At 34.3% G+C, this 14,188-nt stretch overlaps 1 protein-coding gene across 1 annotated transcript; it reads right to left on the reverse strand.

Moving 5' to 3' along the window:
* Positions 1-6,312: 6,312 nt before the first annotated feature.
* On the reverse strand, positions 6,313-7,970 carry LOC107138079 (small nuclear ribonucleoprotein E-like). Its single transcript, XM_015480630.2, has one exon. The coding sequence runs from the start codon at positions 6,579-6,581 to the stop codon at positions 6,342-6,344; it is 240 nt and encodes a 79-aa protein (XP_015336116.1). The 5' UTR covers positions 6,582-7,970; the 3' UTR covers positions 6,313-6,341.
* Between the last annotated feature and the right edge of the window lie 6,218 nt (positions 7,971-14,188).

The raw sequence follows: 14,188 nt of genomic DNA on the forward strand, positions 1-14,188 counted from the left end.
AAGGTATTGTGTCCAATTACAACTAAAAAATAAATGTTTTTTAAAAAGGATGAAAAGGAATGAGAAATGGTCTCTGGGGATTTCGAGAAGGCACTTTTGGTAGAAAACCACAGTATAAAGCATTGATGATTAATGTGCCAAAAATTAAATGATATAGATGTGGCTAAAAAGATGTGTGGTAGGAAGATGTAACAAATAGTTTGAAAAGAGTCAAAAGAAAGTTTCTAGGAGTGTTTTTTTTTTTTTCCCTAGTTTCCTGGCTTCTTCTTTTTTTCTCCATTGGGGGAAAAAATTTAAAACTATTTGTAGATAATGTGGAAGGAGAGGGAAAAACTGAAAAGGTAGCAGAAAGGATTGCTCATTAATTAGTGAAGCATTCAGTACATATTTTCTAATACCTATCATGTGCTAGGCACTCACTGTTCCAGTAGTTTGGGATGAGACTGACAAGGATCCTATTTTCATAAACTGGGTCTCTGAAGCTTAGAGAAGGGTAAGGTTAGCATCAAGGATACTTATGGAGGATTGGTCTTAAAGAAAAAGAATAGAGAGAAACAGAAATTTAGAGATGCAGAAGGAGTTTGAGAGCATTTCATCTCATATGGAATGCTTTTAACTGGAGTTAGAAATAACATAGGAGAGATAAGGATGTAGTTTAGAATGGAATTTTAACAGAAATGTCATGAAAGTACTAAAATTAGACTTTACTATAAAATACAGACTGTCTTAATGGGATGAGTCTATGGAGGATTTGGATTAAGCTTAGATGGAACATAATTTATGTAGTCACAGAATCAGGGAGGAAGAGCTAGTGAGAGAAAGTCGAAGGAAAGGTTTAGTTTTTATTTTTGTTTTTAAAGTTGGTTCATGGACAGGGTAAGCAGATTATCAGGAAAGTGAGTTTGTTTTAAACACTTAGAATTGATATCCCTCTGGAATATTCCAGTGTACGCAATGGATATACTGAGGTTTGGAACTGAGGCCAGAAATAGAGATCTGGAAGTCGTCAGTAAACAGGTAAATACTAATTAATGTCTTGGGAGCACATGAGCTCACCCAGGAGACAGTGAAAAGTGAGAAAACAATTAAAACCATGAACTTTGGAAATACTAACATCTATCCAACAAAAGGGAAATGAAGACCCTGAAAAGCAGAATGTAAAAGGAGTTGTCTGAGAGGTAGGAGCAAAATCACAAGAAAATAGTGTCACAGATGCAAGGGAAGAATAGATAGGAGTGGATTTATGAAGGATACATAAATGAATTTTGCTTTTAACATGTTGAACAAAAGGTATCTAACTCTGAGATGACCAGTATACTCTCTCCAGTATCCCCTGCCAATGAACATGACTATCATTTGTCGAGTGGTCTAAACTCATTCCTCAACACTGTCTCAAAGTCCTAGAATATCTGTCTCCTTAATGTTTTAAGCCCACTGCTTTCTTGACCTTTCCATAGTGAATCTTTAGTTTAGGTTTTTTTTTTCCTTATATCTTTGATTTTTTTTTTTCATGGTAGTTGAACACAATACCTTTATTTTATTTATTTTTATGTGGTGCTGAGGATGGAACCCAGGACCTTGAACGTGCAAGATGAGCCACAATCCCAGCCCCTCTTTTTGATTCTTATAGTAACCCTCTTCCTAGTTTCCTGGCCTCTTCTTTTTTCCCTCTTAATCCATCCACATTGTCACTTCTAATGATAAATAACTATCATCTGCTAAGTACTTACCAAGTACTTTTCTAAGTGGTTTAAATGGATCACCTGCCTTAATTTTCTTAGTAATCATATGAATTAGATGTTATTAACATTCTAGCTTTACATTAAATGAATTGATCATCAGAGAGGTTAAATAACATGTGCTTTGGTAACATATTCAAGTTTGCCCAGCTAGTAAGTGGTGAAGAACTCAAATCCCAGGGCCTGAGATCTTAACTACTATGTTTCATTGCCATAGTACTCTAAAACCACAATTCAATCATCTTACTCTTTTGTAAAATTATTCAGTGGTTCCTCATTACTTTGAGGATAAAACTCCAGCTTTCTCATATTGGCCACTTTTTATTTGGCCCAGGCCTACTATTTAGTTCTTCATTCTTCACATTCCATGAAATGCTGTCCCTTGGCTCCTGTGCTTTATTCCCGGAATATTCATACTTCCTTTCTAGATGTTGTCATGGTCTGTCCATGGTCTGTCTTGCCTTTAAAACTATCTTTGCACTCCTTCTGTTAGGTGTGCCCTCTTTTTTTTACCCCACTTTTGATAAGGTATTCATTTGCAAACTTTAGCTCAGATGAATCCTCCCAGAATGTCTTCTCTAAACTCTTCCTCAAGATGAGGACAGGCAGGCAGGCAGGCCTTGTGTTCCCTCAATATCCTATGCTTATCTTACAATATTTATCATATTAAAGTTAAGAGTTTTCAGGGAGGAAGAGCAGGAAGAAAAGATTAACATTAAACAGAGTCATGAGGTGGGAGGGAAAGGGAGAGAAAAGGGAAATTGCATGGTAATGGAGGGAGACCCTCATTGTTATACAAAATTACATATAAGAGGTTGTGAGGGGAATGGGAAAATAAACAAGGAGAGAAATGAATTACAGTAGATGGGGTAGAGAGAAGATGGGAGGGGAGGGCAGGGGGGATAGTAGAGGATAGGAAAGGTAGCAGAATACAACAGTTACTAATAGGGCATTATGTAAAAATGTGGATGTGTAACCGATGTGATTCTGCAATCTGTATTTGGGGTAAAATTGGGAGTTCATAACCAACTTGAATCTAATGTATGAAATATGATATGTCAAGAGCTTTGTAATGTTTTGAACAACCAATAAAAAAATAATAAAAAAAAAAGAAAGGAAAATTATTATATCCTATGAGATCCTTACAGGGAGGATTTCTTTCATACATTTAGAAGATCAACAAATGTTTCTGAAATCTAATTTGATGAACATTAACAAAAAGGTTTGCTTTTTTCCAATGGTAGAGATAACTTACCTCTTGGGATGATGATAAAATTCACTCACTTTTATTCCAGACAACCATGGGTCTAAACCACCTTTACCATCAAGGTTAGTCTTAAAGCATGATCAAGAATGATTTCAGGTCTAGTTGCAGTAATGAGGAATAGTACAGTATTTTGACTCTGAGCCTGACTGCCAAAGTTATTGCATTTTTTTTTTTTTTTTTTAGATATGTGGTCCATGGTCCTTAACTTCTCTGTGTCAGTTTCCTCAGCTACAAAATGAGAATAATGGTTCTTATTTTGTGGCTGTCTGAAGGATTAAATGAGAATTAGAATATTGTCTGGTACATTGTAAGTTTTCAGTGTTTCATTAAAATTACACATAATGGTCTAAAAGACACTTTCAGTAATGTGACCAACATTCATTTTTTAGATATATTTAATCAATCAGTCAATAAGTATAAGTGACCTATAGCAGATTTTTATTTTGATTAGGGTGGACATGAAGAGACTAGAAATTAGTTTTTCCCTCCCTTTAGGAAGAAAACAGTGAAAAAAAATTTAACAGAAACCTCAAGATTTCACAATTTTGCAGAAAAAGACAAATGTTGAATATGTGTGAGTACTGCAGCTTTGTTTCCCATGATTTATGAAGATTTTTTTTGTCTAAGAAGTAGGTTAATCTTGTAATAAAATGAGGTTTTATTTAATAGAAATTTATTATCAAAGGTATTATTGCATTGTCAGCTTCACATGTGAATACTAACACACATGAGTACCCATCCTCCTAAACTTTACCTGTGTAAGCAACCTTAAACCCCATTTTACTCAGCAATATTACTTTGGGGAGAACAGCACAGGAACCATAAGTATTTGAAACCTTTACTCACTGATGTTTAGGGGTTTCTGAATTTAATATTACATGCCCAGACTGATCTAGATTCTGGGTATCACATAGTAGATATTACCAAGCATTTTGTTTTATTTTATTGTTTTGTTTTTACTACCATGCATTTTAAAAGAAATTAGTGGCACTTTGATTTTAGTTACATATGGCCATTTTGCCAAATGCTTGCTGAAATTTGTATAATATCGTTTTCACAGGTTGATTCATAATGTTTACATTCCATTATATATATATATATATTTTTTTTTAATATTTATTTTTTAGGTGTAGATGGACACAACACAATGCCTTTATTTTTATGTGGTGCTGAGGATCGAACCCTGGTACCGCCCGTGCTAGGCGAGCGCTCTGCCGCTGAGCCACAATCCCAGCTCCTACATTCCATTATAGAGATTAACATTAGAAAATTACATGTTTCAGATGAAGATAAAGCTGTTAGATAAGATGTCCGTGCCCATAGTAAATGATAGAATAAACTGACATCAGATTTCAGACTTGTGTGCAATAATGAAAAACTGATATTTGAGTATCCAACACGTATGTTGATATTTCTGGATATTAGATATTTTAGTAGGATTTAAATGCTATGCAACTACTGTGAGTGAGGTTTTGGTATTGTTGAGTCTCAAGGAAAGCAAAATGAGGACCAATGTTTGAGTGTACTGTGTGCCAGGCACTTTGCATGGTTAGTGTATTTAATCGACATAAAATGAATAATTAAGCTAAGCTGATTTGGAATAATGAAGAAATTCTACTTAAAAGAAAATAATATTTATAAAGTATTTCTAAAATAATGTTGTTACTTATAAGTGTCTTAACTTAGACTACTATAGCAAATACCATAGGCTAGTGACTTAAACCATAGATATTTATTTTTCACAGTTCTGGTACCTGGGAAGTCTGAAATTAAGGTGACATTAGACTGAGTTCCTGAGGACCTCTTTTTGGGTTATAGACTGCTGCTTTCTCATATAGCCTTTCCTCTGTATGTGTGTGGAGGTCGGGAAGGCTGTGTGTGTATGGAGAGAGAGTGCTCTCATCTTATAGGGCTACTAATTCCATCAGGCATACTCATGGCTACTGTGCCATCCTCATGGCAAAATCTAAACCTAATTACCTCTCAAAAGGTCCTACCTCTAAATAGCATGACATTGGGGTTAAGCCTTCAACATATGAATTTTGAGGAAAAAAATTCTGCTTGTGTAGTCAATATGATAAACCAGACCATTAGTATAAAAAGTGAGATTAAAAGATGAATACTTAAAATAAATAAAAGACCTAAAGTAAATATTGAACTAAAAGACCTAAAGTACATATTGAACTCAGGAGCACTTGACCACTGAGCCACATCCCCAGCATTATTTTTTGTATTTTATTTAAAGATAGGGTCTCACTGAGTTGCTTAGTGCCTCTCTTTTGCTGAGGCTGGCTTTGAACTCTCAATCCTCCTGCCTTAGCCTCCCAAGTCGCTGGGATTACAGGCTGCGCCATGGTGCCCAGACAAAACTCCAGTTTCAAAAGAGAATTTTAGGTGTTTTTATTCATGAGTTACTTGAAAGTAATGAGTTTATTGAAATGATTTTAAACTATTTTTTAAAATTTTTATTTTTTAGTTGTTGATAGACCTTTATTTATTTTTATTTGTATGTGAGCTGAGAATCAAACCCAGTGCCTTACACATGCTAGGCAAGTATGCTACCGCTGAGCCACAGCCCTAGCCCCTGAAATGATTTTAAATGTCAGAATTTTGCATGTAGTATTTACAAGCATTTCTTTGATTTTTTGGAAAGTAAGCATAGATGGTAAATTCCATTAAGAGTGCATTTTGGGGGCTGGGCATGTAGCAGTGGTATAGTGTTTGCTCCGCATGCATGAGGCCCTGGATTCAATCCCATACCACACACACATGCAAAAGTACCTTTTGTCCATTATTAAATTACAGCATTTTAATTATAAAATTATAGTTATTCACTAGTCTTTATAATTTTAATTATAAAATTATAGTTATACTGTGAATGATAATTCAGATATCCTGGAGACTACTTTATTTATCTATTTATTTATTTATAAATTTTTTTTAGTGCACTACTCATTTATTTTTGTAAACCCTCATTTTCTCTGCCACGGAATATTGGAACATTGCCTGTCAGATCGATTACTCAAGAATATATAGGTTCATGCTCTGAGAAAAGCGAATGCCCTGAGCAACTGCTAATCCTTTAGAAACTTTAAAATAAATACCAACAGCTAATAATGGCACTGTGTAAAAGGTCTTTACCACTGAATTAGGAAGAAACAATGCAAATTTTTTTAATAAAAAGAGTCCCACAGCATTTATTTTCATCTGGTAATAATATAAGGGTCATCAAAACAATATGAACAAATGTTTTAGAACTATATTCCCAGCAAAGGACACCTAAATTAAAAAAATATTGTAGCTTTCTCTGTAATTTCTCACTTCATTGATCATTTCTAATTGGAGACACTTTGTAGCAGAGTAATATTATCTCCTTTTAGCATGATCCAACCCAGCTGTTTTCTTGACTTTGTCTTAGAATGAATCTCTTCTGCATCATCTAATACAAGGTTCATGTATTCATTGAAACCAATAATACAGCCCTCTATCTGCATATTCTCTAGCTCATAGAGCCACACCTGAATCCGGGATCTGTTTTGTAAGTATCTGAAGATGAGGTTAATGGGCTGCACCATCACCTTCTGGACCTTCTAGCCTTGGCCACGGTATGCCGTGGTGGAATCTCACAAAGACCACACCAACCAGCTGAGACTAATTTATTAATAGTTGTTTTTATCTTTAGGAATTACCTTTTTCTACTCATTAAAATGGAATATCCCTGACAGATGTTAAGAAAAATAGTTTTTTGAAGTTTGGCACGTTTGTTTATATAACTGCTTTATTCTTTGACCTCTGAAGACTTGCTAATACTCTTTCCATACGATGCCTATCAGAATATATAGGCATTCACATTAAAGAGCAACACATATGTCTGTTCAGTGTGTCATTTATGGAAAACTGCATACAAATTATTAGCCTCTAATTATCAATTTATTTTATATGGCTACTGAATATATATGTTTGAATTACATTTGGTTAAATCTGATTTGAATAAATGAATGACCTGAAGGAATGAACTGGATTTCACTGTCAGTTCTTTATTTACTATCTACCTAGATGGTATTGCCATATTGAAATAGAATTAAATCATAAAAGTTCTTTTAGTTTAAACCATGAGTGTCCATTTTTGTCTTCTGTGTTTTGTAAAGGAAGACTTTAAGATTTTGAGGCAGGCTAGTATCTTAGAAATAGATAAACCTTGTTTTACTCAAGTAGCCAAAGAAAAAAATAGATAAATTGGACTTCATCAAAATTTAAAAATTGTACGTGTCAAAGAACACTATCAAAGTAAAAAGGCAACCCACAAAATGGGAGAAAATATTCACAAACTTTATTATTATTATTATTATTATTGCATTTCTGGGAATTGAACTCAGGGCCCCATGCATGGTAGGCATCTTTGCAAATCATTTCTCTGTTCAGAATCTAATATTTAGAATGCATAAAGAATTCTTAGAAAGTAACAAAATCAAATAAACAATCTTTCAGTTAGAAAATGGCCAAAGGATTTTAATAGACATTTCTCCAAAGAAAATATGTAAATAAATAAATTAGAAATAAGGGACAGAATAGAGAGGGTTACAGGGTAGAAAAAATTCAGATAATCATATTAAGTGCAGATGAAAAAGACAGTAAAGTCAGAATAGCTAGCTAATAGACATGGAACTAAAAATTTGTAGCATAATGAGAAGTGGTGCCCCTGAAGTAGAGCTCTCAACAAAATAGTAATCAAAGAATACCTGAAATAAATAATTGAATCTAGAATGAAAAATACCCTCCTAAATAGGGACAACGTATAGGATCATATGTGAGATTACATTATCCTTAGCTTTCAAAGCAGTGAGTGAATTTTTTTTGTAGTTGTAGATGTACAGAATGCCTTTATTTTATTTGTTTATGTGGTGTTAAAGATCAAACCCAGTGCCTCACTCATGCTAGGCAAGTGCTCTGCCATTGAGCTACAACCCCAGCCCAACGTAATGTTTTACATGATGTCTTTTCTTCACCTTAGAGGATTATTTTAGAAAATTTCTCTGGGTGACGAAACATTTAGCATATTCTTCAGTTTAATTAATTTCTTTTAGTTTTATTAAATTCTAATAAAGTTAAAGTTTTAATGCTTTTATTTAGAAAAGTAGTATCATATTTTTGTAAAATAGTATACCCATCTATCTATACAAAAGGGAAAATAGGTAGATAACAAGCTAGATGCCTGGAATGGTGTTAGTAGTAATAATCAAGTCTGGTGGGATGTATGTCAATCAGAATCTGGTCAGGAGACAAACCCCACACCATTTTCTTTAACAAAGAATTTAATATAAATTATTGTTAACACATATTGAAGTGCCAAAAATAGGATATTAAAGTTTTCATGGACGTAGCAACTGTGGGAAACAGTTACCATCCCTAAGGTTATGAGACAAAGGAAAAGATGTTGAAATTATTTAAATACATAAAACTAAGGTGGGTGGGCTCATGGAGTTTAAACTCAGATTTCTGAGTTTAATTCTTGGGCTTGTAGGAGAGGCCCTGCCGGCTTAGGACTCAGATACCTAGTGCTGGTATCTTTTAAAAAGCACATAAAGCTGTTTCTGTAAGTGTTGGAAGTACTGCAAATAGTATTTAACTATTGAAATTGGTGTGCTGGGAAATAGTAGAAATGAAGCCAGGCCATTGAGAAGAACAGAAAGAGCATATTCCATTTTTCTCCTCCAGCCTTCCTGTTTCCTTGTTGGTACCAACCTTTGTTGGTACAACCTAACAAGTATCCAGCATTGTATAGAATAGTATGTTTGAACTGACACAGGGTGATTTTTTTTTCTTTATATGCATTGCTTATACTTCTTTACAATGAGCAATGTTGATTTCCAACAAAAGTGATTTTTAAAGGAGTACCTACCACTGTGTTTATCATATAGCTCAAAAGAGGAAGGTAGTGGGGGGCGGGGTTGGGGTTGTGACTCAGGGGTAGAGCACTCACCCAGCACATGTGAGGTCCTGAGTTCCATCCTCACACCACATAAAAATAAATAAAGATATTGTGTTCAACTACAACTAAAAAAAAAAAAAAAAAGTTTAAAAAAAGGAAGGTAGTGGAATCTAAAAGAGATAGAATTGTGCATTGTTATTCAATATGTGGTTGATGAATTAAAATCTATATTACCTGAGGGATTATTAGAGATATCTGGGCTTTATCCCAGAACTGTTGAATCAGAATCGTGGGGAATGAAGTTCAGGAATATATTTAAACAAACATCCTGGTGATTTTATGCACATTAACATTTGAGAATCACTGATGCATAGTTTAAAATTTCAGGGGTAGGGTTTTTTTTTTTGGTCAGAAAGATGCAACTATGTGACCTTGATCTAGTTAGTTAATAAAATTTGAGCCTCTGTTTCCTCATCTATAAAATGGATGGAACCGAAGATTCTTTGGGAATCAAATGCTAGCATATATAAAATGCTTATCACAATATCTGACACAGTAAACATTCACTGTTGATATTATAAAATGGTGAGGCTGGGGCTGTAGCTCAGCGGTAGAGCGCTTGCCTTGCACTGCAAGGCACTGGGTTCGATCCTCAGCAATACATAAAAATAGATAGAGATATTGTATCCATCTACAACTAGAAAGTATTTTAAAGAAATATTAAATGGTAATTTTTCTCTCTTTCAATTTTGTAACAATTTTATAGCTTGGACTCAATTCAACCATCATTTATTGAAGGCTATGGATAAGGTTATATACTATGGGCAGCTATAAAATAAATGAGACATATTTGCTACACACACACCTTTATTATATATACACACATATGATTGTTTCATATATATATAAACTTTTTTATCCATTCATCCATCAGTCGACACTTAGATTTTTTTCCATGTCTGGGGTTTTAAAAATAATGCTGCAGCAAATATGGGGATGCAAATACCTCTTCAAGATACTGATTTCATTTCTTTCAGATATTTATGCAGAAATTGGCTTCTGCATCTTATGATAGTTCTATTTTTAATTTCCCATTTTTTAGGAAAATGTTTATTTAAGTACCATTTTAAAATCAGATTATTTTTGCTATTGAGTTGTGTGAGTACCTTATATATTTTGGATAATGACTCCTTATCAGGCATATGATTTGCAAATATTTTCTTCCATTTCATACGTTGCTTTTTCATTTTGTTGTTTTCTTTGCTGTCCAGAATCTTTTTAGTTTGATGTACTCCCACTTGTTTATTTTTGCTTTTGTTGCTTTATGCTTTGAGTGTCATATATAAAAAATTATTTCCAAGACCAGTGTCAGGGAATTTTTTCCTTGTGTTTTCTTCTAGGAGTTTTAAAGTTTCTGATTTTATGTTTAAGTCCTTAAGTTTTTTGTTTTTTGGTGGGGGGCGGGGGCGGTATGGGTGATTGAACTAGGGTTGCTCAACCACTGAGCCACATCCCCAGAGCTTTTTTGTATTTTATTTAGAGATAGGGTCTTGCTGGGTTGCTAAGGGCCTCACTAAATTGCTGAGGCTGGCTTTGAACTCTTAATCCTCTTGCATCAACTTCCCAAGTTGCTGGGATTACAGGTGTGTGCCACCCTGCCTGGCTTCTTAATTCATTTTGAATTAATTTTTTATGAGTGGTATAAGATTTTATTCTTTTGCATGTTGATATCCAGTTTTTCCAGCACTATTTGTTGAACAGACTGTTCTTTCCCCACGATGTGTTCTTGATGCTCTTGTGAGATATTAGTTGAATGTATATGTGTGGGGTTATTTTTGGCCTCTCAATTCTGCTTATTGGTCCATACATCTGTTTTATGCTAGTACCATACTGTTTTTATCACTTTAGTTTTGTAATATAGTTTGAAATCAACAAATGTGATGCCTCCATTTTGTTATTCTTTCTCGAGATTGCTTTGACTACTCATGGTCTTTTGTAGTTCCATATAAATTTGGGGATTTTTTTTTTCCTATGAGAAATGTCATTGAATTTATATATATATATGTATAAAGTCTTTAAAACACCTTATTGAGGAACACAGAGGAAGACTTCTAACAAATGAAAGGTAGTCTCTGTCCAGCTTGCCATCCAGAACAAAATAATATTGTTTTTACTAATTTCCCCCAAATAAATTCCACATGGAGCAAAGATATGACAAAAATGAAGCCATATTGTGGAAAATTAAAAATTAAATAGGAAAATTAAAAATAGAATTACCATATAATCTTAGCAATTCCACTGCTATGTATGTAGCCAGAAGAATTGAGAGTTTTGAAGAGATGTTTGTACACGCATATTCATAGTAGCATTATTCATGATAGCCAAAATGTGGAGGCAACAAAGATGTCCATGAAAGACATTCTGCTAAATGAAATAGGTGAAATAAGCCAGTCACAAAAGAAAAATACAGTGTTTTTTTCATTTTTGAGATATCTATAGTAGTCAAGTTTGTAAAAATTGGAAGTAGAACTGTGGTTACTAGTGGGTGAAGGAGAATGTATCAGGAGTTGTTGCTTAATGGGTATAGAATTTCACTTTTGCAAGATGAAATTTCTTGAGATTGGTTGCACAATAATGTGAATAATGGCTAATGTTATTGAACTGTATACTTTAAAACGGTTAAGAGAATAAATTTTATGTAATGTGGTTTGTCACAATTAAAAATTAAGATTAGCTGGGCATGGTGATACACACCTGTAATCCCAATGGATTAATGGTTTGTGAGGCTAAGGCAGGAGGTTTGAGAGTTTAAAGCCAGCTTCAGCAAAAGTGAGGCACTAAGCAACTTTGTGAGACCCTGTCTCTAAATAAAATACAAAATAGGGCTGGGGATGTGCCACAGTGATTAAGTGCCCCTGAGTTCAATCCCAGTACCCCCTACCCCCAAAATTAAGATTAAAAAGTGAAGCTATTTGTGTACAACCAGAAGAATACATAAATGGAGAAGTTATACTCCATTTATGTATGATGTGTCAAAATGCATTCTACTGCATTCTATTCATGTGTAACTAATTAAAACAAGAAAAAGCAAAGCTGTAAAACATTAGGTGAAGGGCTGGGGTTGTGGCTCAGTGGCAGAGTGCTTGCCTTGCACCTGTGAGGCACTGGGTTTGATCCTTAGCACTACATAAAAATAAGTAAACAAGGGGCTGGGGCTGGAGCTCAGTTGTAGAGCACTCATCTCACATGTGAGAGGCCCTGGATTCGATCCTCAGCACCACATAAATAAAATAAAGGTATTGTGTCCACCTACAACTGAAAAAAAAATTTTAAAAAATAAGTAAACAAAATAAAGATATTGTATCCATCTATAACTAAAAATAAAAAAGTATGTTTTAAAAATAAAAATAGGAGAAAACAGGAACTATGTTTTCTTTCAAAATGATAATAGTTCTAAACACAAGACAAAGCACAGAATTCAAAAAATAAAATATTGATACATTTTATTATATTAAATTCTTTTTAAAAAATTCTGGATAGTGTAACAGGAGAAACTGGGTATGGGGGGGTCTATGGACAGTATCTACACAACTCTAGTTAATCTAAAATTATTCTAAAAATTTTAAATGTATTGAAAACTATGACAAATCAAGATATAATTGGATAAAAATATAGTTCACATAGATTGAGCTTTTGTAGTGTATAAAGAACTTTTACAAATCACTAAGGAAAGAATCAAACAGTAGAAAAATAGTAAATTAAATACACATAAGGGAAATGAAAGTTTGAAATACATGCAAATATCATTTGAGTGCAGGGGTGTCATAGCTATAATCTCAGATGCTTAGAAGACTGAGGCTGGAGAATTGCAAGTTTGAGTCCAACCAAGGCAACTTAGAGATGTCCTGTCTCAAAATAAAAAGGACTTGAGTTTAATGCAGTGGTAGAGTGCCCCTGGGTTCAATCCCCAGTACCAAAAGAATGAATGAATGAATGCAAATATCACCATTTTGCATTCCTAATGAATCAGTGGAGCTGAACTTTGATTATCAGTGGTTGTCAAGATGACTGCTAAACTGTCTTATTCTGCTAGTATGCATACTATATAGAGGCCCCAGGATTGTGAATATCATGGATTTTAATCTTTTGATTAGGTTATATCAAATGACACAGTTGACCTTAAGGTAGATTGGTTATCTGGGCAGATATGGCCTAATCACATGAGCTCAATAAGAGTATTGAATTAGTGCCTGGGGCTGGGGCTCAGCCGGAGCGCACTTGCCTGGCATGTGTGAAGCACTGGGTTCAATCCTTAGCACTGCATATAAATAAATAAAATTAAAAAAAAAAAAAGAGTAGAGAATTACCTACAGCTGGTTGGAGATGAGGAATTCAGAGACTACTTCATGAAACACATGAAGGTTTTGATACACCATTTCTGGCTGAAAAGTGGAGAGAGCCATAAGCTAAGAAATGTAGGTAGCCTCTAGGAACTAAAAGCTGATAGACAAGGAGAGTAGAATCTTAGTCCTACAACCAAAAGGAACTGAATTTGATCATAAGAAAGAATGAGCTTGGGAACAGATTTCCCCCAGAGCCTCCAGATAGAAACTCAATGATACTGACATCCTGATTTGGTTTGATATTCTGACCAAAAGCACCCATTCTAAATTTCTGATCTCTGAATTATAGACTGAGAGATAATAATGGTTGTTTGAATTTTTCTTTTTTTCCCACATTTTTTAAAACCTTTTTTTAGATGTTGATGGAACTTTATTTTATTCATTTATTTTTATGTGGTGCTGAAGATCTAACCCAGTGCCTCACACATGCTAGGCAAGCTCTCTACCACTGAGCCACAACCCCAGCCCTATTCTCACATTTTTTTATTGGTGAATTATAAGTGTACATATTGATGGGATTTGTTGTTACATATTTGTACATATGTACAACAATATAATTTGATCAATATCACTCCCCAGCATTTCCCCCGCTTCCTCCCCACTTCCTACCCCTTCCCTCTACTGATTAAATTTTAATTGAGATAAAATTCACATAATGTAAAATTCACCACTATTTTAGAGTATACAATTCAGTAGTTCTTAGTGTATTTGCGATATTGTACAACCATCATTACTTTCTAATTCCAGAATACTTCATTGCTTCAAAAAGAAACCCTGTACCTCCTAATCCCCCCCCCCCCCCTTCCTTCAATCACTAGGTTCGTTTCTTCCTTTCTTTTTCAAGTTTAGT

Source organism: Marmota marmota, unplaced genomic scaffold, assembly GCF_001458135.2.
Source record: "Marmota marmota marmota unplaced genomic scaffold, marMar, whole genome shotgun sequence".
NCBI lineage: Eukaryota > Metazoa > Chordata > Mammalia > Rodentia > Sciuridae > Marmota > Marmota marmota.

Bases quoted from the DNA above. Each gene is read 5' to 3' on its own strand.
- LOC107138079 (XM_015480630.2), bottom strand. From the start codon at position 6,581: ATGGTGCAGCCCATTAACCTCATCTTCAGATACTTACAAAACAGATCC.